This window comes from Monodelphis domestica, chromosome 2 (assembly GCF_027887165.1).
Source record: "Monodelphis domestica isolate mMonDom1 chromosome 2, mMonDom1.pri, whole genome shotgun sequence".
NCBI lineage: Eukaryota > Metazoa > Chordata > Mammalia > Didelphimorphia > Didelphidae > Monodelphis > Monodelphis domestica.
In genome coordinates, this window is record NC_077228.1 from 508,327,088 (window position 1) to 508,348,913 (window position 21,826).

At 41.1% G+C, this 21,826-nt stretch overlaps 1 protein-coding gene across 6 annotated transcripts in view; it reads right to left on the reverse strand.

Annotated features, from left to right (window-relative positions):
• The window catches only part of SSH2 (slingshot protein phosphatase 2), a 264,955-nt gene that overhangs the window by 109,689 nt on the left and 133,440 nt on the right, over nt 1-21,826 (reverse strand). Inside the window, exon 1 of one of the 6 annotated variants that reach the window (XM_007485721.3) lies at nt 5,054-5,463. The exons of 4 other annotated variants lie outside the window; for them this stretch is intronic. In XM_007485721.3, coding sequence (XP_007485783.2) covers nt 5,054-5,109 — 56 coding nt within the window. In that variant the 5' untranslated portion in view covers nt 5,110-5,463. Of the gene's footprint in view, nt 1-5,053; nt 5,464-21,826 lie in introns of those variants that run through there. One more of the 6 variants, XM_056819583.1, reaches the window with a different exon arrangement.

The following is a 21,826-nucleotide window of genomic DNA, read 5'->3' on the forward strand; positions in this document are numbered from 1 at the left end:
TACTAAAAAAGTTATGGAGCACACACCATTTTCACTTCTGTGAGAGTTTAAGCCCAGAAATTTTTCTTTACAAACTGCTAAGAATATTTCTGGAAGACTCCAGGAAAGGTGGTCCCTCCAATTCTCTTGGCAAAAGTAGGCCTACCACAGTTGTTCATAAATGCCACTCTGCAGACCTGCCCTTCTCCCAAACTGGCAGCAGGTGGTCAAGCAATATCTGTGGCTACAGGTACTACAAACACCTTCCTTTTCTCTATATGACCTCATTTTGGTTGGTCTCTCAGATTAACCAGCACTATGTGGCAAAATTAGAGCAAGGATTCTTTTTCCTCTCTGCAATGGTTACTTGGCATAAATAACAACCTGCATGGCATTTTGGAGCCAGAAAGCTAAGGCTACCAATACTTTGGGGGCATTATGTTAATCTATACAAAAATGGTTTTGAAATCATCCTGGGCAAGCAGTCCAAGCATGGCTATACTAAATTGCAATCTCTCAGAGCCTGTAAAACTCTACAAGGAGCCAATGAAATACGGTGAATTAACCTTGAAAAGTATATCACATGAGATAGATGCAAGTATCTTTATTATTCATGCAGAAAGTGAAAAAGTTGCCAGAGCTCCACTTTCTCAAAAAGGAACAATTCTGGATACTCATCTTGATGAGCCCATCTGCTGTTATGCTCCAGGCTTTCTAAACCCCTGATGTACAGCTGCTAAGTCATCAAACAAATTTATAAATGAAACCAAATAACTATGGACAAATATTTCAGGTCAAGGATAAAAGGCTTAAAGGAACTCATTAACAAATCAAATGATGTCTAGAGTGCATAGATTCCAAGAGTTCTAATGTGAGTTCTTCATAATAGGAACATTGTTTCAATTATAGCTCATGCCAGCATTTTATCTAATTATTCATGATCCTCGAACTTTTCAGACCATAAAAACAGCAACTTATTTCTAGACAAGACATATCTGGCAGGGAATAAGACGAACTAGGTCCCTGCTTAGTGTCCTCCTATCTGGGGCTATATATCCGCTCATTATATAACAGTATTCAAGTTTATTTGGAAATTAAGATGTTTACTATATTTAAAATTATGGCGAGCCAAAGGGATAAGAGTTAGCCTATTGTTAAAGGCCTATGGAACTTCCCACCCTCCTCTCTCTCCAGGTTGACTCCAGATTCTTAAAATTAGGTCTGAGCACAAATGGACTTCTTTCTTGTTGTATCTAAGCCTATATTAATAGTACTGACATTTTCTTTGAGTTTGAGCACAAATTAACTACTTCTAGTGCCTCTCATTGGTATCTACCAAAACCAACTCCATGCTTTCTATTAACATTGATGTTTTTACATAGTGACCCTGAAATTTGTAGTCTTTTAATTAGGAAAAAAAAGAATTTAAATAATTGCTTTAATCCAATCCTGGAAAAGCTTCTCATTAAGTTTAGTGATAGTACACTTCTCCAGGATTTTAAAATGATCAATTCATAGTCTTAGAGGTAGGAAGTACTTTAGAGAAAGGAGTCCAAATCCAATCCCCTGGTTTGCAACATTGTTCATCTTACCTGATTGATTCTTCACAAACCCATAGTACACCAACAGATTTTCTTGGTAAAGATAATGAAAAGTGTCTGCCATCTCCTCCAGTGGATTAAGGCAAACAGAGATTAAATGACTTCCCTTTGGTCACACAGCTAATGAGTGCCTGAATCTGGATTTGAACTCAAGTCTTCCTGACTCCAGGCTCAGCATTCTCCACTGAGCCACCTAGCTTTCTCTGCTGGTTCAGATATTAGAAGATTATCCCAGCCGAGACAGGGAGGTTAAGTAACCTTTCCCAAAAACATGAAGGTAGTAACATAACACAGCTGAGATTTGAATCCAGGTCTTCTGACTTCAAATCCTATAAATGCTATCTCATACCATTTTTCATCTACCTCAATCAATCATAAAAGTGAAGGGAAAAAGAAGACAAGACCCCCGAAGAGCAGAATTAATCTACATGCTACTTATCTTCTATGAGAAGACTGGACTAAACTCTGGGGATACAAGGCAAAGAGAAACTGTGTCCTTGAGGAGCTTACGTTTTTTTTTTTTAAGTAGCTTACATTCTAATGGAGGAGGAACCACGTATATATCTGAGTATATAGTGAATGACACAAAATAAACTGCAAGGTGGTATTGGGAAGAGGAAAGGAGCATTAAGGACAACAATGTTTACTAACAAAGTTCACGCACTTAACTCATCTGAGAACTCCAAGAACCCATGTATTCATGTTTTACACACAGTTCTAATATTCTTGGTTATCTGGATTATAAAGCCACAGTAGGTAAGAAGCAGAAAACTAAAAATGGGGCAGGATGACCAAAAAAGTAGTGGTTAAGAGCATCCATTTGATGTAAGGGAGAGTCATCTCAACAAACCCCTTCACTAGTCCCTGGGGCCATCATCTAATCATTTTGCCTTAAGAAGAGGTTGAGTTTGAGATAATCTATTTAAGAACGTAGGGAAATCATTCATGTATTTCAAAAATGTTTCCAAATAAAGTGACAATTAAAAATGTTTTGTTGTTTAAAACAATAAACCTTCAACTATCCAGAAAACTCTATTAAAAACAATTCATTCTGTGAGGGTTCTGGATAGGAGACGGTGTCTATGAAATGGAAACCTGAAGCACTAGTTCAAAGACCCCAAGTTCACTCTTTGTCTTACTACTGTGTGTGTGTGACTATGAGCAAACCATTTAACTGCTGGGCCTCAATTTCTTCATCTGTAAATAAGGGGTTTGAAACTTAGGACCTCTAATGGTCCCTTTCTCACTTCATAAGTATATGATTTCTTAACTTTCTCTTGACCTCAGTTTCTCCCTCCTTAAATGGGAATGGGCACTTTTCATCTCTGAATCCTAAAAATAGCAATGAGAACTGGCCCTTCACACAATTCCATTATTAGTCTAATGACATCAAGTCCCACCTTTCCCCATGCAGGCTTCATTGAACTGAAAAGCCAGAAAGTGACTTGGGCCATGAAATGTCCCCAAAACAAGGTTTGAAGAATCCATCTTTCACCAACCCATAGGAGTCACTCATTCAATGCTGTCTTTGCAGAATTCAGTGAGAAAAATCTTCATTTCTGTTGAGGTTTAACAGGATTAGGCTCTGTGGGAAGGACAACCATGATGACTCTTATAATTTATTTATGTAAGATTAAAACCAAAAAAAAAAGATTTTAAGGGGTTTCCAACCCTTATTTAATATCTTTCTTTTTACTGGGCAATAAACACATTGTAGGTATTCAAATGTTGACTCCAGAGAAAATGACCATGCCTTAGCCAAGAAAATAAATGCAAAAAAAAAAAGTTCAAAATAGAAAGAAGCATATGTGTATTATTCTTTTGAAGCTTATTTATTTTCGAATTTTTCTCTATTCTTTTGAAACTTATTCATTTTATAAATAAAACAAGCCTTAGTATAGTGAGTGACGCTTTTCACTAGTAAGTAGTACATCAGCAGTTAAAGATTATTCCTATAACTGCCAAATTGCAAAAGTGACCTTGCAGGCTACTTAGGACATCATGTTGTATGTTTTTGAGGAAGCTAGAAGGTATAAATAAATGCAAAAGTTTTGTTTTTCTCTAACAAACTCAAACTTCATCTTACAAAAAAAAAGCCAAGTCCAAGCAGCTTTGCTGTTTGGGAGTTTATGGATTATCCACGCTTTATCTTCTATCCTTATTCACCTTTTGGTTTTTTCATCAGCACTTTCTCCAAGTGAGAAAATGGCCACTGAAATGAGGCAGCTTGACTCCAAAGTTAGCCCAAGGTTTGGTGGGAGGGGAAGGTAAGTCTGTTGGTTACAAGAAACGTGGTTTAGAGATTATCTGAGATTTATTTTTGGGTTCATAGCTTCCCTTCATGATTACTCTGTGTGCATGTGCGTGTGTGTTTAGCAGGTATATACAGCTAACCATGAGGGTTAGCCATCTCAGAATTTTAGGTGAGATCCATGGTTGACCAAACAGCCAGAACACAGTTTTTCATAATCAATTTGGGCATTCTATGGCAATTTCAGCAGCTAGATTCCATTCTACCTCTCTAAAAAACACAAGGCAGGCTCAATTGTCCTGAGCTACAGTGAATCCCACCAACCCATTTCGCTTCAACAGGAAGGGGTTCACTACTTGGAGCTTTACAACTCCCAGAGACGGAATAATGGCCAGTTTCTCTCTCACACACTGCTCAGCTTCTTTTGGCCGAGTTCAGTCCTAGCTTCTTTCTTTCACTCACCTAAACTGCTGCCTCCACAGGAGGCTCTAAGGAGGCTGTCAAAAGCATATTCTGCGCTACTAGTAATAAACCACATAAACTCAGCCAGACTCCTCAAGTCGGTCCCACAATAACTCAAGACCCAAACTCCTGAACCTCTTCTGAGGATCCTACCAGGAGCATGTGGGAGAATCCAAACTTTCTACAGCAGAATTTCCATAACACTTTTCCGGACTGGAAATCCTGTTGCTGGGGTGCCCACCCTTCGCCCAGATCTCCATTTGGGGAGAGGGATGGTGAAAGGATCGAGCATTCAGGAAGCCCTTACTGTGTGCCCGGCACTGTGCTAATGCCGACTCACTTGATTTGGGACCCAATTTCACACAGGCACCGCCGAGGCTGTCATCCTTCCAGCCTCCGGCATTCCACTAGAGCTCGGCTAACCCTGAGAGTTAAAGTTTCTTCAGCCTTTCGGACGGAGTTCACTTGGGATTCTTACAAATGAGGTGTTGGGGGAGCTCACACCCTTTTTGTTCCAGATTCTCCCCATCACTCCATTCCGCCCACCCCAGCCTTCCAGGACACACACTACGACTTCAAAAGGCTATAAAACAAGGCTGTTGTCCTCTTTCCTGTCCGTAACCTGCCCTCCGCACCCCCACTCCCCGCCCCCCCCCCCCCAACTAGTCTACTGCCCCTGCTGCCGCCGCCGGAGCCCCCACCTGGCAAGCGAGGGGCTCTAACCGGGCTCCACAAGCCCAGAGCCTCAGCCCATACTCACAGCTGATTGATGGCGTTTTGGGAGATGACCGCGTTGGCAGAGAAGTAGGGGATCATGTCGGGGGCACCGAGGCTGCAGGTGGGGTGGGGGACCGCCTTCCTTCCTCTCGCTCCCCTGCTCAGTCATGGGGTGGGCTCCTGGAGTGGAGCCCGGCCGCGGGGCACACGTCCGTCTGTCCAGTCCAGCCCAGCCGGCAGGCAGTGGCGCTCCAGAGTTCCAGTGGTGCCAGATGTGCAGGCAGCGGCAACTTGCTGGGGCTTGGGGCCCCAGCGTAGGCTCCCGCTGCCGAGCAGTTTGCTTGGCTTTACTTGGGTCCTGGAGGTTGGCTAGGTTCAGGCTGAGCTCTGGAGCACCCCCTCCTGCCGGCGGGGCCGGCAGCCTGTCCGTCCGGGGCGGGACGCAGTGCGCAGGGGCGGCCCAGGGACAAAGTAGGGACGGCCCACCCTGGGGCTCCGCCCTGGCAGCGGGACTGGGATGGGGGACAGGCCTCAGAAGCCAAAGCCCAGCTCCTGGCAGCCAGCCTGCCCAGGGGCAGTGGGCCCCCTTAGCGGGGCTAGGCGTCATCTCCTGCATGCCCCCGGCCACTGCTGGCACAGGACACCTAGACCGGCAGCGGGGGCTACTGGACTTGCCAAGCCCGGGAGGAGATCGGCTGGGCGCTTAAGTGAATGAGTGCGTGCGCCCAACCGGGAAAGCGCATTTTACAGAAAGGAATGTTTTATGCAAAGGCTTGTACTTCCTCCAACCCCTTAAATATGTTCCTTGTGCAGTAATACAACACCAAATCTCATTTTCTTAATCCCCTGAAAGATTGAAAGCCACTGTTTTTTGAGATTCTATTATTTGAACTTAAAATCGACACAATGACAGGACTGCTTTATACCATTTGGCTTTTATTTTCCTTCAGAAATACCATGCAGGGTTCTTTCCAAACTGGCCAGTTATTGAAAAATGCTAATCCCCCTGCTTTCCTCTGACAACTCAACAGATAATACTTGGTAGGCAGTGTTTAGCTCCTGATGGGGGTGTTTATTTGACTTAAAAAATCCCCACAAAAACAATGAAGCTACCACAGGAATTTCATAATCAGAAAACAAGTTTAAGTAGACACATCAAGAAATAGTAAGTTCAAAAACACTGGCCACGGGGCTTAAAAGAAGAGAAGGACCCCCCCCCCCATAAAATAAAAATCATTTTAAAGACTTTGAGGTCCTTTGACAGAACATGTGCCAGGGTCCAGAAACAGGAGCCTGTTCTCTGGCTGATTCATTTGTTGGATCCACTTCCCTTTAAAGTTATGAATTTTAGAGGAATGTCAATAGGGATGATGCTGAAACTGAAAAAGGAAAGATTAGTTTTACTTAGTCAATCAACAATTAGCTGATCTCATAAAACTCAAAACTAGGACCTGAAGAGTACTGAATTTGCAATACTGTCCTCTTGGGGAGATATGGAAGTTATTTGGAAGACTCTTTTAGGGGTTAATCGGATGGACAAGAATCAATGAAAGGTGCTAGATAAATAGACTTTAGCCCATCATCATTATTCGTTCATCTCTAGGAAGTGAGGCCACTTGGAATATTTATTCAGGCTGTGTCAGCAGGCACCCAAATGGCAATGGAAGAAAAAAAAATCTGCTGATACACCCTGAAATAAATTGCTTAAAATATCTGGCTAACTTGCCGATTTGAAACCTCTTCCAAGTTGCAATTTATTAGTCTCCTACAGAGATGAAAAGCACCATGCCTATTTAAAATGGTTTTGTTAAGGTGAGTACAGCTTCCTTCATACCACAGTAGAGATGGGAATTTATTGAAATCAACCTGAAACTGTGCTATTTAGGACAGACAAGAGCAGAGTAATTGTCTTCATCTGTCTCAAAGGCAGCCTGCATACAACATGCTACTCAGTACTGTACAGAAGAAAGTCTTTTTACATTATTATTGTAGTCTCTCGGTAACTGAGGATGACGATTGTTTTTGTGCATTTTTGTGCACAAAGACACTTGTGCATGAAGATTTAAGTACATCTAAAAACAAAACTGCTATAAATTTCATAAATATGTATACTTGTATTTTACACAGAGATTTCTAAAATAATGCTTAGAAGTTTACAGTCCTTTGTTTCCCCTCAGATCTCTGGCAGTGCCAGTTTAGCAGAGCTGGCCAACTTTAATGCTTCCAGCCAGGCCTTTTAAGATGCCTATCCAAGATAAAACCCTTTCTATGAGATGACATCACTAGCAATTGTGAAAGTATTATTGCACATCTCTAGCATTTGGATCTTACTTTTCTTTTTGTTTTGTTTTGCTTTAAGTAAAAGGATGTTAAATCCTTTTTGCAAACTTGGACACTTTTATGAAACTTTTCCCCCACAATTACCCATTTTAAAAACAGAACAAAATCTTTTTTCTTTTTACGATTTGCTGAATGTCAAAATGTCAATCAATTGGGTTTCAGCTCAATTTAATCCTTTACTCTAAATTGCCAGGAGACAAGGCTCTAAAGAGGCAAACTCTCTGTCCCCAAGAACCTAGGAATTCCTGAATTACTTCAAATTAGATTGAGCAGCATGAAGCGAACTAAGCCCATTTTCCACTCCACATGGAGTCATAAATGGTCTTGCCAAACCAAATCTACACTAGTTCCCTGAAGGAGACTTTTAAATTTTTCTTCCTAGAAGATTGGATATAAGTTTTGCCCTGTCATTTCCCCATCATTTCGTCTCAGGAATATGATTTTTCCAGTTAGTATTAATGAGTATCCTCAAAGGACAAGACCAGGACAGAAATGGGGCCAGTACTCCCAGTGGGACCCAGACCTAGGCCCACATAAGGTTTCCTTTACTAACAGGTCACATCCCAGAACTCTCAGGGTGAAAACAATATTAGCAATGATAAATGACTAGGCATTTTATTAATCTAACATTTCTAATAGCATTATTTGGAATTAGGCTTTAGTATTCTTTTTTGAAGTAGTAAACGTCCCTGGATTCTACTGAAGTCACAGAATACTCAAGATGCAAAGGAGCTCAAAGATCATCTTGGCCAACTCTCTCATTGTACAGCTATTAATGCAGAAAAACTAAATGATTTGCTCTCAGCCAAGCTCACAGAAAGGCTCCCAACTCAATCCAGTGTCTTTACACATGTCATCTGAGGGACATTTTTCAGAGCTTGTACCTCCTTACATGCAACCAAAAGGTAACAACACTAGTCCGAGTTTTCGGATATTATACTCAATCTAAATTCGGACGGATTCAGTCTTTATTCTTGTGTGGAAGAACACTGTAATATGATTGAAAGACAACATGAAAATTCTGGAGGCAAATCAAGATATTAACTTTGTCACTATGAAAAACTCAAGCCAACAAGATAAATAACCTTTAGTCCGAATGCCTTTTCTTGGTCAGAAAGCTAAAAATAAGTTATTTTGAGAATACAATTTATGATCCTAGGTCCTCTTTTCTGTAGATATTATTCACTAGGTTATTTTACTAGCTCCCACAGATTCAATTATCTCTATGTTGATGATTCTCAAATCTACATATTAATCCCTAACCGTTCCTATGACCTCCAATATCACACCTCCAACTGCCTATTGGATATCTAGAACTCGATGTCCTATATACATCTTATATTCAAACATGGCAAAAGTGAACTCATTATCTTTCCCCTCAAACCTTCCCCCACTGCCTACCTTGCCTATTATTGTTGAGGGTACCATTATTCTCCCAGTCATCCAGTCTCAAAACCTGGAGTGTCACTCTCTACTTATTCTCTAACCCTTATGACCCATCTTTTGCCAAGGCCTCTGGATTTGACCTTCATAAGATTTATCATTTGTTCTCCCTTCTTTCCTCTGACATTGCCACCAGGCTCTCTTTCACTGCAACAGCCTAATGACCCATCTCCTTGCTACCTGTCTTTCCCCACTGCAGTCCAACCTCCACTCTGGAAGTGATTTTCCAAAATTACAGGTCTTATCACTCCCAACCCCACCTCAATAAACTCCAGGGGTTCCTTATTGCCTCCAGGATCAAATATAAATCAATATGAACTTGAACACTCTTCTTAACTATCTCCCCTTTCCATCTACCTTTCTAGTCTTCTAGCTCTATATACCTCACCATGGCCTCTGGGCCCCAGTAACACTGGACTCCTCAATGCCCTTTCTTGAACAAGACACATTGTCTCCTGGTCCTGGCTGTCCCCCACGGCTGAAATGATCTCTTCCCTCCACTCTGCCTCCTGGTTTCCTTCAAATCCCAATTAAAATCTCACTTTTTTTTTTAACCCTTACCTCCTATCTTAGAATCAATGCTAAGTATTGGTTCCAAAGCAGAAGAGTGGTAAAGGCTAGGCAATGGGGGTTAAGTGACTTGCCCAGGATCACACAGCTAGGAAGTGTCTGAGGTCAAATTTGAACTTAGGACCTCCTGTCTCTAGGCCTGGCTGTCAATCCACTGAGCCACCCAGCTGCACCCTAAATGTGTGTGTGAGAGACTATTACTTAGCAAAGGGCCTGGCACATAGTGATCATTTAACAAATATTTTGGGGTAGCTAGGTGGTTAAGTGGATAGAACTATGGGTCTGGAGTCAGAAGATTTATCTTCCTAAATTAAAATTGGGCCTCAGGCACTTACTAGCTGTGTGACCTCAGTCAAGTCACTTAACCCCGCTTGCTTCAGTTTCCTCATTGTAAAATGTGCTGGAAAAGGAAATGGTAGCAAACTCCAGTATTCTTATTGTGAAAACCCCATAGGGGGTCACTTAGAGTAGGACACAACTGAAGAAGAACAAAATATGTTTATTGATTGAATGACTGGCTTTCCCTGCCTGGATTTGTTTTCTCATTCATAAAATGAAAAGGCTCGATTAAATTAATTCTAAAAATCCTTCCCAATTCAAATATTTTGTGAACCTATGAGACTGACTTGTGTTTCAGAGATAAAGAAACAGCAGCTAGTAGCTTGAATGCAACTTAAAAAGTTTAGCATTGTCTATCGGTTGTCCATCAATAAATTGTGGTATATGTTGGTAATGGAATACTATTGTGCTGAAAGGAATAAACTGGAGGGATTCCATGTGAACTAGAAGGACCTCCAGGAACTGATGCAGAGTGAAAGGAACAGAACCAGGAGAACAATGCACACAGAGACTGATACACTGTGGCACAATCGAATGTAACTGACTTTGCTACTAGCAGCAATGCAATGACCCAGGACAATCCAGAGGAATTTAGGAGAAAGAATGCTATCCACATCCAGAGAAAGAACTGTGAGAGCAGAAACGCAGAAGAAAAATATGTGATGGGGGCAGCTGGGTGGCTCAGTGGATTGAGAGCCAGGCCTAGAGATGGGAGGTCCTAGGTTCAAATATGACCTTAGATACTTCCTAGTTGTGTGTTCTTGGGCAAGTCACTTAACTCCTATTTGCTTAGTCCTTACCACTTTTCTGTCTTGGAATCAATGATTCCAAGACAGAAGGCAAGAGTTTAAGGAAAAATGTGATTTGTCACAGAGTATGACAGGGTTATAATGTTAAAGGATCGCTCTTCTGCAGATATAATGATACATGTATAACCCAGTGGAACTACTTTTTGGATTCAGGATGGGTGAGGAAAGAGTGTGTGTGTGTGGGAACATGAATCATGTAACCATGGAAAAATATTCTAAATTTAAAAAAAAAAGAAAAAAAGTTTAGCAATAGGGGATGTTGTGTACTTAAAAGGTTCACCAAAGGTAACCGGCATCTAAACATGAGATAATTACTCATTATCAGTAGGTAGTAGAGAAGCAGGATAGGACAGATAACTGAATAATTAAGCCCAGCTAATTCTGGACCTTTTTTGGGGTGGGCTATTTGTTTTAAATCTTTCTTTCTCTGAAGCTTTTATGACTGCTGTTAACTGACTGAATTACTTATTCCCTCTTTCTTGCCCTTTCCCACGAATCTGAAGAAGGTGCTAATCTGTAAAAAATGGCTAAAAGGTAGGCAGCAGGCAAGCATATCAGTAAAGGGGCTGGATTACTCACAAACTGGACATTAAACTGCTAAATAAAAAAGGGCTGGTCATAATTGTTTTATATTCCTTCTGAGGGCTTGGAAAAGTTACTGCTGCCATAGAAACACACCCAGTTCATCACACGCCCTGCCACTTCACACAGGTGTCACTCTCCTGTTAATTTCTGATCTGAAACAACAAAAAATATAAGGAGAATCTCATTGGCTCACTTTTGCTGACCACTCTTCTCCCAAGCCACAATCTACAGTCTACTAAATACTGAAGCATCCTAAATGACTATGGCTCTACCTTATTCAAGGACTGTGGCTCTTTTTCTTTTTTTTTTTCTGTTAAAAAAATCAATAACAAGAAAACTCATTCCTTCTCCTTGATTTGACTTCTCACACTCTAAGATGCAGCATGAGAGAAATGATATGTAATCTTTTTGAATTTTAAAGGTAGCCAGACAAGCCCAGCATTTCTTGTATTAGAATGGAGCAGGGAGTCAGAAGACTTGCAGCCTTGCCTGTTTCTATTAGCTATGCTATATGACTTTGAGCAGACTATTGTGCCTCTTGGGGATTCCTCTGTAAAATGTGGGGGTTTGACTGAATAAGATAAGCTTTAAGGTGACTGTTGGTTTCTATTTTATGATTAAAGATTCTAAGGGAAAAAAGCAAGTGGAGAGAGTTATAAGCCAAAAAGATTCAAAGAATGAAGTAACATTCTGTCTCCTGTTAATCTATAAAATACTAAGATAAAACTTGAACTGTAAGTGTGTTATCTTAAAAGCCCAGTGAGAGGTACCCAACTACACTCTATCAATATCACAAAGGCACTTTTCATACAATGCGACCAAACCAAATGTGGCGATTCATTACAAACAAGGGCCCTCAAAAGGCTGAAATCACGTTTACAATCACCATGTAACCAACAGTTTTCCAAAGGAATTGATCCTGAAAAACAGAAAACCTGACAGTGCTTTTCAAATACTCAGACCTAACAATGTAACCAAGAAGCCTCAGAGAGCTCTTTACATCACAACAGTAATAAGGAATATTGAAAAGATCTGAATATTATCGCCATGATAAGTGATCTCCTAAGCACTCAACTACTGGCCTTACCACCATATGTTTCTTCCTAAAAGCACTGTAGGAAGAGACACTGAAAAACTGCTTTCTTCAAGTTACAAAAGCCTTGCGCTCTATTGTTTAGCAAAAATAATGGGCATTTATAGATCACTTTTCACATTCAACACACCTTACAAAACATTTAACAATTTAATCCCCACTACATTATGAAGAATTTAGTACTTTTAGCTCCCTAGGGAGTCTTCCTGTCTCCCCCTCCTCCATCCCCTGGCTAGACTCAATGCTTACTGTATCCTGCAGTCTTGTTCTTAGTGGTGCCCATGACCAATTTTAGGGTCATTCACCAAAAGCTTGAGAGGCCATCTAGCCCAAACCCATCCGAATGAGGAAACGGAGGCCCAAAAGGTTGATATGCCCAGTTATGCCAGTGGTTAATGGTCATGTTGGGATTCAAACACAGCTCAGGAGACTTCAAAGGCAGAAGCTCCACCCCTTCCCACTGCACAGCAATGCGTGCTACTGCCTGCTCCAAAATAGGATCTGGTGTGTCACATAGACTTTCTTCAAAGCAATTTTTTTTTTACTTGTATATATCTCTTAGAATCCTAAGTGGCTAGCACAAGTAACTTGTGGGGCTTATCCATTCATTTAATGCTTTTTATTAATAATGAACATCTAATTTGAGTCTGTTAATAATCCTGGTCAACGAGGTAGTGCTGTTACTCCCATTTTCCAGATAAGGAAACAGTACCAGAGAGGAGAAATGGGATCCACTGACCAGAGCCTTCAGGAGTACTGAGGTTCCCCCTCTTATCACCAATCCATTTCACCCCATTGCCATTTTCATACATCTCATACATATTTTCATAATGTTATCCTCTTCTAAGCCTTCAGTTCAACTGAGCAAACATTTACCATATCAACTGCCTACTAATTTGCCAGGACCCATACTAGGCCCTGGTTATACAAAGACCAAAATGAAAATAGCCTTTGCCTTAAGACAGACACAAATCCAACTGGGTGAATAGGTCCGCCACACAGCTGGGGCCCGCAGGCTGTGTTTAGTAAAAGTGTCGCTCAGGTACAATAGTCTTGAAGAGAAGCTTTTCATCTTGAGAAGGGAGGAACTCTCCAGGCATAGGACACAGCTTGGGCAACGGTCTGGAGAAAGGAAATGGGACAAGAAACAAAACAAAGGCTAGCTGGGCTGGAAATGTGGGTAGGACCCAGACGATAGGAAGATTTATAAACGGCAAAGGGAAGAGTACATTTTCTCCTAGAGGCCTACGAGAGTCATGGAAGCTTTTTGGATGGGGAAGTGATCTTGTCAGTCATGTACTGTAAGAATAGCAATTTGGCACCTATGTGGATTGGCTGGTGAGCAAAGAGATCAATTAAGAGGCTATTGGAGAATTCACAGAGATCTCATAATGAGGCAGTGCAGGAAGTTTATGTGCAGGCCTGATGCCCCATCATTACTAGCTCTGTTTATGAGATCACTGGAGAGGAGAACATTAGGAAAGGAGGTTCAGGGCAAGCCCTAAATCCCAGTCTGGCTATTAGTTAGGGAAATACAAGGTCCTTCCCTTGGGGACAAGGGTAGGCTCATACCCCTAATCCTTGGTTTCTACATACCTTAAGATGAATCTTGAGAGGTAGAAAAGGCTACTGGGAGTATTAGACCCTTTATCTAGGATTTATACATTTAAGACATCCTGATACAGTGCAGGGGAATTCCAGAGAGATACTTGGGAACCAAGAAGGTGGGATAAAGCAAACAGGTTTATTCAATGCATACTCATGAGCAGAAACAGTTCAGGCAGAGGAACCAGGAGAACGAGGAACTTCCAGACAACCAAAACAATAGCCCCAGAGATTTTATAATACTGGGACTTCTTTAAAGGCTAAAATAGGGACAGTACAGATGATAGAGGGGGGACCAAGTTCTGATATACTAATTAAGCAAGTCATGAGGCTAAGCCAATTATGACCCCATACAGGTCACCCCAAAGGGTGCTATCTCTCCTAAGTAGAACTAAACCTAGCACTTTTTCATAATGGAATATTCATCCGTCTTTGTTTATTACTTCCAATTTATCTTGTCCATGCACATGCTGTTTCCTCCAGTGGCCCCTGAGCTCCCAGAGAACAAGGATGCTTTTGGCCTTTCTCTGTATTCCCAGTTATGCTGGGCCCCAGGCTGACACACAGTAAGTGCTTAACATACTTGCTGACTGATACTGCAATTCTTTGTCATCTGGCCCCACCTTACTGATATAAAATATTCTCCTATCAAGTTCCCAACATAGGCCTCTCCCTCTTCAAAATATCTTCTATTTACATGTTATCTCCTCAGAAGGATCATAGATTTGGAGGTGGAAGGGACTAGTCTGGTTTAAACCTTAAACCCCATCTCCATCCCTTAGCCCCCACCTTTTTGGTGAAACAGAGGCCAAGAGAGGTAAGGTGACTTGCTCAAGATCACACAGGTAACAGCTAGAAAGGGACTCTTCCCACTGTATCATGGGAAGTCAGTGTCCAGAAGGCAGGGACTTGTTTGGTATTTCTAATCCCCATGCCTTCTAATAGGAGATGTAGAGTCCAAAGTTGTGGGGTTCTGCCCTGGTCAGACCCACTCCAAACTGTCCTCCTTGCATGCATACTGTTCACACCCAACATCTCCATGGGGGTGTCTTTTTTTCTCTCTCTGGTTAGACCCATTCTTTATGGCCTTGCTCAGATCCCACCTCCTCATTCAAACCTTCCCTCATGACCTGGCTTCACATTAACCTCTCATTTCTCTAACCCTTTACAACTATCTGAATTACACAGCTACTTCTTTTTATGCTGGTTTATTATCTAATGGTCTATACTGATTAATTTAGTGGCTAATTGTCATTGTCTTATTCTCTCATTTGTCTCCCCAACTAGCATGTTCTATAGACCCTAACAGTGCAAAGAAAGTAGTAGGTGTTCACTCCATTATTAAGCAACTGCACTAAGTGCTGGGAATAATAAAAAAAAAGAAACGAGACAGTCTTTGCCTTGAAAGTACACTCCTAGACTTGCTACAATCAATCTGTATTTATTAAATGCTTGCTTTTTATGGTACAAAAGGCAAAAGTGGAATAAAAAAGCTTCCACAAAGGAGAAGTCCAAAGTATTGTGAGAAATCTTGAGTTGGAAGAGATCGCTTTCAACTGGAGGGACCAGGAGAGGTTTCAAGGAAGGTATAGAATCAGAATTAGGTCCTGAAGTGGGGAAAGGGAGAAAAGTATCTGCCAGGCCTGAGCCCAGGGATAGGAGAAGGGAAGAAGGAACCCCAGAAGCTGTTTAGGTAAATATCTTCATTTTACACACGAGGAGAAAGAAGACCTGAGTAGTTCAATGTCTAGTTCAATTTGAGTGGAACATACATCCCTGGCTCATAACTGATGAAAAAAAATGACAACTAAATAGGTTAAGTGAGTCATTCAAGGTCACAGAGGTGATAAGTAGCCACACTTGCATTCCAATTTTGGGAGAGAAATTGTACGGCATGAGGGAGTAGAGGACCTTGAATTCCAGGCAAAAGAGTAATATTTTATTCAGAAGGCAATGGAGAGAAAATAAAGGATTTTGAGAAATAAAAGTGACACAAATGGAGCAGTACCATTAGAAAGATTTATCTGTGTAACAGTGTGAAAATGGTTTGGAGAGAAGATGGACAGGGCAGAAAGACAAGGCAGGAGGCTATTAAAATAGTCTTACTAAAAGAGGTTGCCCTGTGAACCAAGGTGAGTGTAGTGGAAGTAGGAAGGAGACTGATACCCTATAAAGGAATCAAAGTAGTTTCCCTAAAGCAAACATCTGAACCTTAACCTCAATATAATAAGCTCTAATGGCTCTCTATTATTGCTAAGATCACACTGAAACTCCTGTTTGCTAGCTACAGCTTTTCACAATCAGCTCGATCTTCCCTTTATTGCCTATTAAACATTACACTCCCCCCATTTACTCTCTGAGGTAGAAGTGATAGCCAAACAGGCCTTTCTGATGTTCCTTATAGAGAATACTCAAATCAATGAATGAATGAATGAACAAAGCATTTATTAAATACTTACTATGGGCAAATCACCCTGCTAGGTAAGCTCTGGAGATACAAACAGCAAGTAGCTCAGGTGTCTCCACTTCTGCACTGGCTATCCCCACCTTGCTGCACTTTCTCCTCACTTAGGCTTAAGACAATCTGAGTTTCCTTCAAGACTTGGCTCTGGGTTCTGATTTTGCATGTGGCCTTTCTGGGTGCTCCCAACTCCCAGGCCCTTCTCCACCAAGGCAACCCAGTACCTGCCGTGGGCCCATTTTCCATATACCTCTGTGTGTATGTGCACATTTGCACACACATTTGTGCATGGTGTCTTCCTCATGGAATATAAACTATTTGAGGGCAGGGATCATTTTGCTTGTCTTTGTATTAAATAGTAGGAGTTTAATGTCTGTGGATTGACTGATAAAAAACACATTTTCAAGGTAAAATGGACATGAGTGGGTAGCAACTGCTTAGGTAGTGAATGCTGGGACCTTCATCCTAACTCTTTTTTTTTTAAAATATGCAATGGAGGTCAAGTGACTTGTCCAGGGCCATACATCTAGGAAGGGTCGGAAGTCAAATTTGAACCCAGGACCTCTTGTTCCATCCTTACTCTTAATTCTTTGTTGCTTTCTTTCACCTATAGCTAATGTAACACAACTATGAAATGATCAGGGTCTGAATAAGGGGCTTGTGAGTGCTTCCAACACAGTTCGTTCTTCCGTCCGTCCGTCCATCCATCCATCTTAAATATCTTATCTATCTAAAATAAAGCCCTTACCTTCCATTTTAGAATCAAAACTGTGTATTGGTTCCAGGGCAGAAAAGTGGTACAGGTTAGGCAATGGGGGTTAAGTGACTTGTCCAGGGCCACACACTAGGAAATATCTGAGGCCACATTTGAACCCAGGACCTCCCATCTCTGGGCCTGGCTCTCAATCCACTGAACCACCCAGCTGCCCTCTCTATCAATATTTGTTGAATGAACAGATGAATAGCAACAAGGCTTTCCTCTGACACATTCGTCCAGAGGATGTTCTTCTCTCATATCTTATACTTTAAAAGTCCGAGGGGCCAACTTCTTTAGGAGCATGGTAAAAGCACAACTAGTTGTCTTCCCTTAAGTCCTCTCAAATCAGCTATCACCTTTGCTCTTCTGCTCAACACTGCCCCTCGCAGAGGATACAGTAGCCAGGCTGGAGCATGGCCCAGATGGTAAGTTTGCCTTTTCCCTCCTCCCCATCCAAGCCTGCCCTAGACTCTCTGGAACCAAAAGTTCAAATTGTGGCAGGATCGAGTCATCCCTTTCTAAAGCATCTTAGTTCCATGCAGTTTGTTCAAAATGGTCAAGTTTCTAAGCACTGGCTGTGCCCCATGAGCCAGGATGTCTTTATCTCTCCAAGTTTTAGTATATCAACTTCTGTGGATATATTTCACTTTTATATCTTTCCCAACACTAGGCCAGGAATAGTGCACACATCCCATAAACAGAATGTTGAACAACTGCAGCAAATACTCCTGGGCAGGAAATCTAAATTCAGGATCAGAGGAGGGTTATTATTTTTTTAATTGGGAAATAACTTTAAAAAAAGGGAATTCATCAAGGATATCCAGGGAAATAATGAAAAAAAACACATATGATGGGGGCCTTGCAGTCCCTGACCTAAAACTATATTACAAAGCAGCAGTCATCAAAACAATTTGGTACTGGCTAAGAAACAGAAAGGAAGATCAGTGGAATAGACTGGGGGAAAGCGACCTCAGCAAGACAGTATACGATAAACCCAAAGATCCCAGCTTTTGGGACAAAAATCCACTATTCGATAAAAACTGCTGGGAAAATTGGAAGACAGTGTGGGAGAGACTAGGAATAGATCAACACCTCACACCCTACACCAAGATAAATTCAAAATGGGTGAGTGACTTAAACATAAAGAAGGAAACCATAAGTAAATTGGGTAAACACAGAATAGTATACATGTCAGACCTTTGGGAGGGGAAAGGCTTTAAAACCAAGCAAGATATAGAAAGAATCACAAAATGTAAAATAAATAATTTTGACTACATCAAACTAAAAAGCTTTTGTACAAACAAAACCAATATAACTAAAATCAGAAGGGAAACAACAAATTGGGAAAAAATCTTCATAGAAACCTCTGACAAAGGTTTAATTACTCATATTTATAATGAACTAAATCAATTGTACAAAAAATCAAGCCATTCTCCAATTGATAAATGGGCAAGGGACATGGATAGGCAGTTCTCAGATAAAGAAATCAGAACTATTAACAAGCACATGAAGAAGTGTTCTAAATCTCTTATAATCAGAGAGATGCAAATCAAAACAACTCTGAGATATCACCTCACACCTAGCAGATTGGCTAACATAACAGCAAAGGAAAGTAATGAATGCTGGAGGGGATGTGGCAAAGTAGGGACATTAATTCATTGCTGGTGGAGTTGTGAATTGATCCAACCATTCTGGAGGGCAATTTGGAACTATGCCCAAAGGGCGACAAAAGAATATCTACCCTTTGATCCAGCCATAGCACTGCTGGGTCTGTACCCCAAAGAGACAATGGACACAAAGACTTGTACAAAAATATTCATAGCTGCGCTCTTTGTGGTGGCCCAAAACTGGAAAACGAGGGGATGCCCATCAATTGGGGAATGGCTGAACAAACTGTGGTATATGTTGGTGATGGAGTACTATTGTGCTAAAAGGAATAATAAAGTGGAGAAGTTCCATGGAGACTGGAACAACCTCCAGGAAGTGATGCAGAGCGAGAGGAGCAGAACCAGGAGAACATTGTACACAGAGACTGATACACTGTGGTATAATCGAACGTAATGGACTTCTCCATTAGTGGCGGTGTAATGTCCCTGAACAACATGCAGGGATCCAGGAGAAAAAAACACCATTCATAAGCAAAGGATAGACTATGGGAGTGGAAACACCGAGAAAAAGCAACTGCCTGAATACAGAGGTTGAGGGGACATGACAGAGGATAGACTCTAAATGAACACTCTAATGCAAATACTATCAACAAAGCAATGGGTTCAAATCAAGAAAACATCTAATGCCCAGTGGACTTACGCGTCGGCTATGGGGGGTGGGGGGGAGGAAAAGAAAATGATCTATGTCTTTAACGAATAATGCTTGGAAATGATCAAATAAAATATATTTAAAAAAAAAGGGGGGGAATTCCCTCAACCCTAGTAGAAAGGGAGCAACTCAATCTTTCTCTAGCTATCCCATTAACTAGCCAATACTTAGAGAATTGATATACTTCTATTATTTTATAATAATAATTATGCTAACAGACTATTTTCATAGAACATTTTATAATTTACTAAGTATTTTTTTACAAAAATCACCTCATTTGATTCTCAAAGCAATGCTAGGAGGTTAAGAGAAAATATTACCATTTTACAGATGAGAAAATCAAGAATTAGAGTTAATTTGCACAAAGAAACACAGTGATAAGAGTCCAAACTTGGAACTGGGCACAGGCTATCGTCCTGGACTCAGAATCAAAAAGACCATCTACTTATCAGATAGGTGACTCTGAGTAAGTCACTTCATCTCTGTCTGCCTCAGTTTCCTAATTTTTAAAATAGAAAAAAACCATAGTACCTATTTCCGCAGGCTGTTGTGATGACTGAATGAGATAAATTTTAAAATACTTTGCAAACATAAAAGTGCTATATAAATATTAGCCCTTATTATTTTTCTCTTATTCTAAGTCCAATGATTTTTCCACATTTTCTTATTTTGTAAAATATTTTGCTACCAGATGAACAATAATAGTGATTCAAAAGAAAATCGAGTATGGTTGAATTTCATTGCAATGAATCTAAAGTACATGGATTTTCTGGTTTCTGAGAAACATATTTGTAACAACATTTTCAAAAATGACATTCTTAGTTTATAGGACCTAATGTAATTATAGTAGTGAATTTTTGAAAGGGTAGAGAGATGACCGAGGGGTCCTATACATACCACTTCCCATTCCCCTCCTCAAAGAGGCATGTACTATGTCTCTTGCTAGGTGGTTGGGCAGATCAAGTGAGATTCCCAGGCAAGGATAATTGGGATATCTGATGTAGGGATGAGTAAAGGATCATTGTATGACAGCTGCTGTTGAGATGAGGATGCCAAAAGAATGGTCATTGAGCCAACCTCCATCCAGGGTAAGTTTCCCTCCTATTTTTCAGGTCCCAATGCTTATACTCAGGTACTTTTCTCTCCCCTGCTCCCCCCCCCCCCACCTTTTTGGACAGACCTGTGATTTAACAACAACAACAGCTAAGATTTATAACATTTGACTCAATTTCCCTATACTTATCATGTGCCAGGCTCTTTATAATATCATTTGATTATCACAACAACCCTGAGACAGATGTATTATTATCCTCATTTTACAGATAAGAGAACTGAGGCAAACAAGGGTCAATTGACTTGCCTGGGGATCTCAAAGCTAGTAATTGTCTGGGGGTAGGATGTCCTTCAGCATGCAAGAAACAAAGCTGGGGACCTGATCTGAAAAATCAAGGTGAAGATTCCAAACGGAATGTTCCCAGGAGGAGGCAGTTGAATCTGGCCAGGGGGAGGAACAGATTCTCTCTCTGGGGGTGACTGACCAAGAAAGAACAGAGAAACCTCTTCTCTGGGGTTTTTTTTTTTCTGACCAAGGGAGGCAAACCTAGCTGGAAGGGGAAGAAGCTGAACTGATCCTATTAGCTTCTGTCCCAGGCTGAAGGACCCTTAAAGGGGGAGGGGGGAGGGCTTCTGAAATTAGGCTGAGAGACCTTGGTGGTTTTGTGAATTGAAAGAAGAAAAGAAGACTACCTCCATCTCTCTGACTGTCCCCCTGTCACAGTTGTGACTTCCCAAATCCTCATAATCCTCATTTTAGATTAGGGAAACCCTCATCCCTCTCACCTCAGTTTCTTTGTCCTGTTATCCCAATAAACCCCTTACCTGAGAAAAGAAAGGAAGAAGTTTTTCCTCATAAATATCATAGTCCACTCGGGGGGGGGGGGTGGGGGGGGCGAAGCCACAAGCTTCAGAAGAAACTGGGAGGGAGAGGGTGGAAGAAGGGAGGGAGTGAAGGAAGGAGGAGGTTAGGAAAAATATTGATCTACTAGTCCTCAGCAGAGATCAGTAGGCAAACCCCAGAGCATTCCCCTGTGGCAGCATCTCTCTATCTCAAGCAGCATCTCTCATCTATCCCCATTTTAACTTCACAGCCCTCAAGTGTCCCCATACTAGCAGCTCTCCAGTCAGCCAGAGTATCCAGTTATTACAACAAGAAATAGTCATACGGATTATCTATTCTATTACACAGGTTGAGTTTAAAATTTATATGAACTTTATAACATAATTGAAGGAAACAAGTTACATACTTGTAACAAGAGAATAACATAAATTAACATTTAGAATCACTATAATCAATATATTTGATAGCATCAATATAATCAGTCAAACTCCTGCCATGTAGTACATCATATAAAAGACTTCAAGTCAGAGTGGAAGAAACTCCAGATCTAGAGTCTGGATGGCTGGGTTCAAATCCCAGATCTAAACTTGCCAGCTATGAA